Genomic DNA, 11,753 nt, shown 5'->3' on the forward strand with positions numbered 1-11,753 from the left:
TCAATAGTGAATTTAAATAGAACGAATGGAGAATGGAGGTCACTTGATCTCCATTTTCTTTTTCTTTTTTAATTTTATGCATGATTTTTATATAATTTAAAATAAAATGTGATATCACATTGATTCTTATTTTTCACGGAAATAAAATTATATTACTAACTTGTAATGTGGGCTGGAAAATTTTAGTATGATCTTGTTCTAACTGGTTGGTATTTGAAAAAAAATATTCCGTACAACAAAAGACTAAAGTGAAATTGACAGTGATGGGACCAATTTGTTCTACTCCCCCCCTCTCTCTCTCTCTCTCTCTCTCTCTCTCTCTCTCGTGACACCGTGTTGTTTCCACTCGCGAAGAAAGCTCACAAGGAAACACAACGGTTAGAAATTTGACAAAGGATACAAAAACAAAGAACCCAACTTTGAAAGGTGCGTTCGTTACAAATACCAATACAATACCATTTCCATCTCTTCTCTCTCTCTTCACATGGGAAGCTGTTGACATGGCGCTTCCACTCTGAGACGACTGTTTTCCCTCTCTTCTCCCTCCCATTTGTTTATTACCTGTTTCGGTATCTCTCTCGCTCTTTCTCTCTCTTCTCAAATTTAATATACGCCGATTTGATTTTTTTCTAGTCTGTTCTGGGTTCTCTCTAGTCTCCACGCGTTACCTATTAAAGGCAAAGAGAAAGTGCGAAGCTTTTGCTTTTACTCCTCTGATGCACTTGGTTGTCTCTGTTTAGCTTCTTGCTTTTCTGGTAAGTAATTTAAGGCTAACGAATTTATTTCACTGTAAAGTTGCCTTCTTTACAGGGTCCCTTTTTCACCCAATACAATTTGTCCATTTCATAGCTTTTTCTACTTGTTTGTCTCTGATTGATTTTCTCTGAATTCCGATTCTCTCTAACCTTTTGCTGGTGTCTAGTTTTGTTTTAGAGTAGTTATTGCATGTTAGTCTCTCCTCTCTACTTTTTATTCTAGTTTTCATGTGCAACCATTTATCCCAATTTTTCTCGGCCATTATTTTGCAAGAAAATCTTTGGTGTTTCCCAATTTTAATTCCTACAGCAACGAAAATAGAATATTCATATTTACTTTGTCAAGATTTTCTTCTAATTGGTTTTTTAAATTCAGTAAATCGTTCTCCTTATCAGCTCAATCAACTTGGAAGAAACACGCCTACGGGCTTCCTATAAAAAAAAACTTGGAAGAAACACCGTTGGAATTAAAATTGGTGCAAGTGAAGAATTCTCAAGCTCAATTCCAGCTTACGGGGACCTGTTTTGGATATTTGAATACAAATTCTATTTCAGGTTAGAATATTTGAATATCATTCTTTATCTGATTATTTATCACTTGCAATTTTTCATTTGTCTATATTGCAAATACCTCTCTGAACATGCTTCGGAGTAGTTGCTTTAATTCCCTTTATTGTCTATAAAAAAAAGTTCAAACTACCGATTATGGTTAGGGTTCGCCGCCATTATGCTGGTGCGGCGATGACAGGAGCCTTACGGTTTTACATCAGACAATTTTAATCTGGGCCACCTAATTTTGATCAAACTGTTATGATTGAATAAAGGTAGGGTTTTCCATCACAATAATAGCCAGCCGACATGGACTCATGTCGGGTCCACGATATGAAATTATTTAAACTAATGATAAGGTTGTGAATTTTTACTCCTCATGATAAGGTTGTGAATTTTTTACTCCTCATGATAATCAATCCTGATTCATGAATGTCTACAATTCCAAGTGTCCAAATATAATTGTGCTGTCATATCATTTATTGTGAAACCACTATTTCATTGGATATGGACCTACTCTCTGTGTGTCTTAGATAAATAATTTCTATATTTATATTTGCCTTTTATTAGAAAATTGATATGTATAGATTTTAGTCCGTTATCCTTTCTGCATATTTACCTTTGAAGTTCACTTGTGGTTTGATCTAACCAGCTAAATTTATCAGTAGGCGCTAAAACCGGGCCATACATAAGCTATCTTTTATGGTTGTATATTATTTTTCATATAAAATTTTGCTTTATTTTTCCTACCCCAGCAGTAAAAAAATGCATCTGGAGACCCATGCAAGATGCCGGCAGGATGATTATACTTATACAAGCTCTTCTGATTGCAAAGGTCAAAACGAAGAACAACACCAGATTCAAATTCAAAACCTCCACAAAATCATCTCTTTAGATCAAAATTCAAACCCAGAGAAGACAAACCCAGAGAAGATTTGTTGCAAGATACCAATAATTTTTGAGAAAGAGCACTTACAACCTAACAATTACAACCCCGATCTTACATTCCTTGAACTTATCATTAAAGGCCTGAAAAACCATAGGGCCCACCGCATAAATGATCTGGATGACTTGTCGAAAAAATTGGTACTGGATTGGATGGAAGCATCTCTCAAGGCAAGGATTCAACCTAAATTTCCATTAGAGTTGGGATCAGCAAGCATGGTTACGACATCTAACAAGAGACAGGAATCTCAAATTGCAGGTTATTCTAAAAAAAGTTCTTCTGTATCTTCTTACCCATCTAGTTCATCTACAAGCAGTACCTCTTTCTGTACCAGTACTGATATCGGGCTGCTACGCCGGATTTGGCACGATGGGTTGCCCCATTTCCAATTTTCTACAGATGGTCCAGACAGGGTCTTTGTTGTGAACCCAACAAAGGTTAAGTCTGAAAATGATTTGGCTTTGGATTATATTTACCTATTTCATGAGGTTGGAAATGCAAAGAAGGAATCAACTTCAAGGTTTCTTGGTAATATGAGGGTTTCAAGCAGTTCCGTTTTGAATTCAAATGGATCCAATTGTATTGAAACCGAGTTTGTTCTCTTCGGATCTAAAGAGGATTACGATCAAGAAATGCGAAGTCCTTGTTCATCATTAGTGAAAAACAAGGGGCTGATTAGAAAAGTTGCGGAGATGCTAAAACCAAGCTCACCTTTGCCAAGGTACACCCATAAATCGTCCAAATCGATATTGTTTAATCCAAGCACAATAGAAGGTGATATCAGTGGGATTAAACAATCAGGATCCACATGTTCTATCACTTGTGAAAACTTCCTGACTAATCAAGAATTGGCAACAATCATCGTCAGAGATAGTGAGAATAGTACTGTGAAGAAAGAACCAGTGATTGGTGGGTGGGGTTTGAGAATTCTTCAGAAAATTGAGACAAGGAAGAACAGTTCTTCTAGAAGGAAAATAAATGTTTTGGTTCCAAAAGGGTTCCACGGGGGCCCAGCTGAACCAAGTGCTGGCCCCACTAGTCTTAGAGAGAGGTGGTCTAGTGGAGGCTGTGACTGTGGCGGATGGGATGCGGGATGCCCCATTACAGTATTCACTAATAGGAATGAGTCGGGTGTTTCCCCTCATGGTGAGTCACATGAAAGCAGCCCAGACAATCTCTTCATTGAGGTCAGTGTTCAAACTTTTTCTCATTCTAATTCAGTTCTCCGGCTAATTAACCCTGTAATGACTATTGTAATGATATATACACCAGTTAGCAATAACAAAAAGCAGACAGTTTTTGAGTTTTTCCAAACAACAAAACAAAGTTCCCTGATTGTATAATGACTAAATTACCCTTGATTGTTTCATACCAGTACTTGGTAAAGTGTTGCTGTTACTCCAAAAGCACCTCGAATTTCGAGAATAAATTGTTTGTGAGAACATTTTCTAAATAAATTGTTGTTCTTTCAGGGAATTCGACATGATGAACCGGCACTAAAGCTGGTGGCTGTGGGTGAAAATGCATTCATGGTGTACTTCCCGTCGAATCTCTCCATGTTGCAATGTTTCTCTATTGCGGTGGCGATGGTTCACAGTCAAACACCAGATCTCTACCCCAAGCTCTGAAATATGTGCTCTTGCAGTCTTGCTTATATACATTTTGTAGGTCTTTATTTATTTTTTGCTCATTTTGTTGACAATGTAGATGTAAATATTATAAAATATATAGGAATTTGGCTATGATGATTGTGAACAATCAGTGGGCAAAATGGATTTAAATAATGTTGAGGCTCAATATGTAGATGAATTGTTCCACGTTTGATGAAATTGCAGTCTAATTTTCAGCGCTGCTCATAATTTGTTTAGCATTAAATCTGTCTAATTTTATGAAAAAAGTTATAAATCATTCTCAGGCCTTAATTGAGAAATTTGGGAATGGCGAATATACTTGTTAACTCTCTCATAATAAAGAATTATTCAATCAATCTCTTCCAATTGTTTAGGCCTATAGCATGTTAACTACAGAGCAATTAAAAAGAAATTACCCTTAACTGGGCGATTCTGGTAAGGAGGCTTATATTAGCTTGGGCTGAATACGCACACCAAATAAGAAGAGAGATTTGGCCCATGTAATTGGAAAAGAGCGAATTGTGTTTGTAGCTGGGAATTGTGTTTAGTATTTAACGACATTTAGCGCCTGAAGCATGATTTTAAACAATGATCGATAGTTACAATAAGAGATGTTCTTGCAACAAATCATGGTAAAATTAATCCAAGTTTCACTTGGTTATGTACAAGTTCTATCTTACAATTGATCTGGTCGTCATCAACCACACCGGCTAGTATAATAACACCCGTTCCACAGTATCGCTTGATATGAGCCCAAAGATGATTTACAATCAAAAACCTACACAGCTATCTTTTGTGTACCAATTCGATATTTTGCCTCAACTTACTAAAATACTAAACAATGATCAATAGATTTGTTCTACACAAAAACGGAAGTGAAGAATTGGAAAAGAACTGTCTACAATACTTGAACAAATATCAATACATCAAGAGGTCTCTTCAGGCACAAACAACGCCAGCATTTCTATACACTCGAATTGCTTCCCAACATGTTTTCTTATCATGTCAGACCCATCCGGTTTTCTTCCTATCAGATTCAATGATCAATTACAAATGAAATCCGTCATCTCCGGTCCTGCCAATAATCAAGCTGTAATGAAACATATTTAACTCATATACAATTTAATTTTAACTTAAAAAAAACATATCTGCAAACGCTACCAGCACAAAATAATAATCAGGTCTTTCCAGATTTCTTAAAAGCATGTCAAATTACCAACAAAATATCATCAATCACAGGCAACAGAAAGAGGAAAAAATTATTAATTAAGTGAGAAATTGAAAATGTATGTCTCATGGCCAGTCCAAAGAGGCACTGCTAGAGAAGCAAAGTCCCCAAGGCGATGGAATATGAGACCGCCTCAGGCGGAGGAACTCAAAAGAGAACCTTCAACACCTAAAGGCTTTTTCTCTGACGTTTCCCTCGGACTATACAAACACTTATCAGTTTGCTCCATTAAGGTAGGAGATCTCTCGCCATAAAGAGATTCTCCCGTCATAGATCGATTCTCATGATAAAAAAAATGTTTTTTTGAAATGATTGTCTCATGGCCAGTCCAAAGAGGCACTACTAAATTAGTAGAGTCCCCAAGGCAATGGAATATGAGACCGCCTTCTAATGGAGGAACTAACTCGAAAAGCTGAGAGCTTTACAGGGAAGAACCGTCGACATTTCAAGGCTTAATTTGTGACGTTTACCTTGGAATTTACAAATAAACAAATAATTTGCTCCAGATAGGTTGGAGGCTTCTCACCCTGAAGAAATCCTCCCGTCACATCCCAAAATATAAAATAAAATAAAATATATATATGTAAAATACGAGAATTCAAGAACAAAAATGAAGAAAAGTGAAAGTTGATTAGAATTGGAATGAATTTCTCCTAATTGTAACAAAGTATGACAAAAGAACTCAGGAGACAGAGAAGGAGAGGCGGCGAGGGTTTTGGGGAGGTGGCGTTGGGGCACTGGGGATCGTTGTATTAATAGCGGTGCTAGGGTTTACGAATTGAAGAACGATTTACTCCAACGCAGCGGAAGCGGGGGCGGTCTTGATGGGGTTAGCTTTGAGATCCGTGCGGACCAAGTATACATGCCATCTTGATGAGAATCGAACGGCTTAGAGAAGGCGGCTCAAATTAGTATCGAAAGACGACAGGGGGGGCTCCTTTGTTGGGCTTTTAAAAGAGAACTGAAATGGGTTGAAAGCGTCAAATGAAATGAGGCTGGCCCATAAAAGACGGTGTCTAGCGTCGAGCTTTCAATTTTATTTTTTGTGATATATTTTGAGGAGTACGGTTAAAATACTCATTGATTTTGTGCCTCATTTATACTCTTAGATTCTTATCTCTATTTTCAAAATTCAAATAGATCATACAAACCACTTGACATAATATCATATTAAAATATAGTTGGAGATTAAATTTCATATTTCTGGATTTTTTTATTTTATATTTTATATTTTTTATATAGATAAATAAAGACTGATTTTATACCTATTTAACAAAATAGTAAACAATATCCAAAAAATATAAAATTTGATCTCCAACCACATTTTAATACATAAATCATGTTGAATGATTCGAATCATCTGTTTGAATTTTGAAAACAGAGATAAAGATGTCAAGACATGAAAACAATAGTGCATTTTAATCCTACTCTATTTTCAATTATTTAAAAAAAAATGAAAAAAATCTGACCATCAGAAGTACGTTACAAACTACAATTTTGAAAGCGAAAAAAAAAAGAGAAGAGAAAATACAGTACATCTATACAACATCTCACCCTAAGTGCCTATTCGGCGTTTAAATGGGCTGGAGAATGGGCATGATAATTGAACTGATTTTTACTGTGCTCGTGAGAAAAAAAAATTTAGTCCGAGTGAATTTTTTTTTCCCACGCGCACAGTAGCGCACCGAACAGGCCCTAAGTGAATCCAGATAAGGTAATTGATGCTTTGATCTAGATGTAAGGGCTGATTTCGGGGGGTAAATTGTTTATAATAACATTTTCTAAATAAATTGTTGTTCTTTCAGGGAATTCGGCATGATTAACCGCTAGTTGCTGTGGGTGAAAATGCATTCATGGTGTACTTCCCATCGAATCTCTCAATGTTGCAGTGTTTCTCTATTGACATTCAAACCATATAGCAAGTACTTAATTTTAGATGTGAAATGATAAAATATCTATCATTTTGTTAACTATTTTTTTTTATAATTTTTTGTTTAAAATTATTCATGAATTTTTTTTTATAGTATTTCTGTAAAAAAACTATTTAAGATGCTATTCTATCTTTATATAATATTTATTAATAAAACATACTAAGTACGTTCTTTTGCTTCGTTTCCTGTCAAAAGAGGTGTAACTTTACTAAAATCCTTTGTTTCTATAATAATAATAATAATAAAAATATTATATTGTTAAACTATTGAAACAATGAAAAAAAAACACTAAATTGAAATATTTGATATTTAAGAAACAACAAAAAATTTGAAATAAGAGGCATATAAACAATTAATCTAACTCACACAAATTGTTCATTGCTCAACAAAGTAGAGATCAAATAAAAATCCAATAAAAACAATTAAATTGTAACACTTCCTGCTCCATTTCACCATAACTATTAGACTGACCCACAATTAAGAAATTAGATGGTAAAACAATAAGATGTGATATTTTGAAGGTTTTGACATAAGTCAAATAAAAGTGCATAGTCAATCGGTATATTCATGAACTATCAATGTGAAAATACAATTGTTTTTAAAATCATATAAAATACTAAATTAATATTTTTATTTTCTCCAATATCTGATATTTTATTGTATTTTGTCAATTTAATATTTTGCACTTTTTTTCAGATATATCCTTTTTATTTATGAAGTATTAATTGATATGCTGAATATTTTTCACATTAACATCATATATATTTTTAGAGAATTATATAAAACTTATTTAAAAATATTTGAAATATTATTATACAAATATATTTAAATAATGTAAAACTTATTTTGAGTAGGAGCAAAAATGGAGCAGAAATCGAAGCATAAGTACAAACAAATTGAAAAAAATGTGTGATATTAATGAATAAGATGTGCATCGCATGAATAAAAAATTTAAATTTTTTATAATCATTTTTTCAAAGTTTTAAATTCACAAGGATTGCTCCACTCACTATTAAATATCAAGGTGGAAATGAAGATCAAACCCTTCTCTGATTAAAAACCTAATAAAGTCAACCTATGGTCAAATCACTTGGTTAAAAATAGAAATAAAGTTGTAAAATTCATGTAAATGCTTGGAATAAATACTTGAACATATGTACAAGCTCCTGAGCATCTTTGAACAAAAAAAAAAAATCAAATTGATGATCAAAGACCAAGTCAGATTGAACCAAATAGGTTAAATAAAAACAGTAAAGGTATTGAGTTTAGATTCGAAGTCCCAGATGAGCTCCTTAAATTAATGGGTTTGTAAGAGAATCTGAAATCGGCTCAAAGCGCATAAAATGGACTCAAAGCGCATAATGGCCTCGGCTTTCAAACTATAAAATATTCACATTGTCAAATGATAAAAGATCCAGGTGACAACTAGAGTGAAAAAAATGTCCCGTGCCGTGATTAACACGCCGTGATTTTGATCTCGTGCTGTACCGTAATCAAGTAAACAGTGATCTGTGCAATGATCAAAATATCAGAAATAATCATAACACGCAAATGATCACGCCATGACTATTCGCGTACCGTGTCTAAACGTAATTAGTCACATTACTCACATTTAACTAATTTTCATAATTTAAGTTAATTTATTCAAAATTCACCATTTAATTAAGACCTAACGGTCCTAATTACACGTTATTCATGTTTAACTAATTTTCATAATTTAAATTAGTTTATTCAAGATTCATCATTTGATTAAAACCTAACAGTCCTAATTATTGTTTAACTAATTTTCATAATTTAAATTAATTTATTCAAGATTCATCATTTGATTAAAACCTAACAGTCCTAATTACATGTAAATTTTTTTCGCATACCGTAACCAAAATATCAAAAAATAGTCACAACAAGCGATACGAGAATCAAACTGTAACATGTACTGTTCCATGACAGGAGCTAAGCTAGCTCCGCCGTGCCATTTTTCCCACTAGTGACAACGTTCCCGTTTTTTTTTTATATTAATTTAATATTTTAATCTATTTTGTTCAAGTGCCTTTTATTAATTATATACATATTATAGGTATGTTCTCTTTGTTTCCTGTCAAAAGATGCGTAATTCTATTAAAATCCTTCATTTATACAATAAAGAAACTATAATGTTGAAGTCCTATTATCAAAACTTAAATATAATTCAAACAACGCGAAACTATACACCTGATTTAAATCTAAAATCATAAATATTAAAAAGCAACTTCAAATTTTGAAACAAGAGTCGGGCTTACCATACCCAGCTCTCACTCAAACTACAAATAGATAAACAAGAACCAGGCTTTAAACACAACTACTAGAAGCAACAAATACCACACAATTCAAGGAACAAACAATGTATACCATGCCATAAGAAAACATCCACTTTACACAACAAGTATGCAAATTTACGACACACCATGAATCTAATATATTTTCTCATAAGCTTCTCTCTGCTTTGCACAGTACTCAAACAAGCTCCCGTCGAAGCAGCGCCTCATCGCCTCCCTGGACAAGTAACCATCTTCATCTCTTGCCAAAATATACAATGCAATCCATTCTAACTTCGCAGTGGCCCTGTCAAGTTACTTAAATTGAATTAAAGAAGTTCCACAGATAAACAGAGAAATTGTACCTCTGTTATGGATCGATTCGAATCTAACCAGCCTTCCTCAAAAGAAAGAAAGAATCTAACCAGCCAAAGAAGTCGAAAGCTTGTCTATTGCCTTCGGTCATGCTCCAAATTTCACCAAAAGAGAGCTTATCTGGCTCTGTACGCGCATATTTGCTGAAGATGTTCTCAAAATGAACCGGCATGTATCTTATATAAAAGAAGCATGCCATTAGGAATTGAGAGAAAAACCATTAAAATTAGTCTTATTTGGTACTCTTATAGAATTATTACCATCCATAAAACCTTAACAACATGATTGAAGTTGATTTCATGAGATGTTTTACTCAATTACCTTCCTTCGGTATCGTAAGATCCAGAGTCACTTCCATGCCTGGCTTTGTGGATGTTGTGTATATAAATTGGAAACAGAGGATTTAGGAACCAACCCTTCAAAATAATAAAAATTAGAACAATTAGAACCATGCAATGTGTCATTGGGGTTGATTAATTAAAACACTATGTACAACCAAGCATCACATAAATCTTACCGGCAGGGTCGGATAGCTCAAGGTGACATTGATTACTATCGCCATCAACAAGGACATTATCACATTGAAGCCAAGCTTACGCGCACCTGACATATATGACATAAATCCAAACAACATAGATCAGAAAAAATTGCGGTCGGTAAAACAAAAATAAAATTTAAAATTGTCACTACTCCGATCAAATTTTTTAAGTTCTTACGAGTCAACAATGGGATTAACTAGTTTCACCTTATTACCGTTATTTACTGTTTCCCTTTCTATTTTTTAAACAAAAATATGAGCTTTATAACGACAACTAGATTGTAATTTTTATTTTGAAAATTTACCGCCATAGGTTTCCCAGGGATAAACAATGCCATTGTCATCTAGGTCAAAGAAAGCAACATGCTGCTGGAGAACAGAGAGGTGGTAGTGCTTGTGATCTCTACTTCCTTCAGGGTGGTACATGTCAGGCGCTGCCAGAGCTCTTGCCAAGTCTACATGCAACCAAAATAATTGCCAATTAATGTCACTTTTATGAGATAATTTAATCCTTTCAACAGTGGTTGGTGAAAACATATTTTGTTTAACAAAAGCTTAGATCTTGGCGTTCACATAAAAATGAATTTTTTTAAAACAAAGAAGAAAAATAAATAAATATATATATATATATATATATACACACACACACACACACACAGAGAGAGAGAGAGAGAACTGACATGGCTTTGATATGTGATCGTCTAGATCAGCTCTGACCGGCCGAGCAGCCGTCACCGGTGCCTGAAGCGCTATGATTTTCATGTCATCTCTCACTCCAGTTTTCATATTATCATCTCCTTGCATCTCTTTCTTTTATCTCTATGTCTCTCTCAATCTCTCTCTTTCTCTTGTTTTCTCTCTCTTTTGGGAAGAAATTGCAAGTAGCACTGATAAATAGGAGGAGAATTTGAGGAGGGAGATAAGACCAAACAGAGCAAGTGTAATTACGTGGATGTTTTGCATGAGACACGAATACAAGAGATGAGATATATGTAACGTGGATGTCTTGCATGAACGAGGTCTCAAATTGGTTTTGGTTTTCAGATGATACGTGGCATCATGACTCATGAGTCAAAAGAACCTAGAGATTAGGGGTGTCAATGACACCCGTTTAGCCGTTTACCCTACCCGTATCGTATTCGATAAGACGGGTATGGGTAAGGTTTTTTTTTCGTTAGTTTATTGGGTATGGGTATGGGTAAAGATTTTTTTTCGTTAGATAAACGGGTACGGATACGGGTAAAGGTTATTTCGTACCCGTTGGGTAATTGGTAATTATATGAAATATATTATATATAAATATATAAATATTATATCCAATTTATTTATTTTTCTTCTTTTCATATTGTTGTATGCCTGTATCAACGCTAGAGACATATATATCAACTAATTCATTTCCTTGTTTTCTTCCTTATTCATCGTTATTGTCTTTTTCTCAATTCTACAAATTGAAATATTTCATGTTTCAAAGAAAATATATCCTCACCTTATTTTCTTGCAATAATGTAT

General features: G+C 34.2%; 2 protein-coding genes across 3 annotated transcripts; one reads left to right on the forward strand and one right to left on the reverse strand.

Moving 5' to 3' along the window:
• Window positions 1–622: 622 nt before the first annotated feature.
• Window positions 623–4,008, forward strand: LOC144567507 (uncharacterized). The gene is made up of 5 exons (XM_078317651.1): window positions 623–755; window positions 1,132–1,158; window positions 1,199–1,310; window positions 2,060–3,437; window positions 3,723–4,008. The coding sequence occupies exons 4-5, from the start codon at window positions 2,070–2,072 to the stop codon at window positions 3,876–3,878; spliced, it is 1,524 nt and encodes a 507-aa protein (XP_078173777.1). The 5' UTR covers window positions 623–755; window positions 1,132–1,158; window positions 1,199–1,310; window positions 2,060–2,069; the 3' UTR covers window positions 3,879–4,008.
• A 5,439-nt stretch (window positions 4,009–9,447) lies between these two features.
• LOC144567313 (peroxygenase-like) lies at window positions 9,448–11,111 on the reverse strand. Of its 2 annotated transcripts, none has more exons than XM_078317414.1 (6): window positions 10,925–11,110; window positions 10,550–10,699; window positions 10,224–10,309; window positions 10,028–10,122; window positions 9,757–9,882; window positions 9,448–9,638 (listed from the first exon to the last, which is right to left on the reverse strand). In XM_078317414.1, the coding sequence occupies exons 1-6, from the start codon at window positions 11,046–11,048 to the stop codon at window positions 9,488–9,490; spliced, it is 732 nt and encodes a 243-aa protein (XP_078173540.1). In that variant the 5' UTR covers window positions 11,049–11,110; the 3' UTR covers window positions 9,448–9,487. The 2 variants fall into 2 exon arrangements, with proteins under 2 accessions (XP_078173540.1, XP_078173541.1); XM_078317415.1 differs by having other exon boundaries at window positions 9,579–9,728; window positions 9,761–9,882; window positions 10,925–11,111.
• Window positions 11,112–11,753: the final 642 nt, after the last annotated feature.

The sequence above is a fragment of the Carex rostrata genome, chromosome 16, assembly GCF_964058835.1.
Source record: "Carex rostrata chromosome 16, lpCarRost1.2, whole genome shotgun sequence".
NCBI lineage: Eukaryota > Viridiplantae > Streptophyta > Magnoliopsida > Poales > Cyperaceae > Carex > Carex rostrata.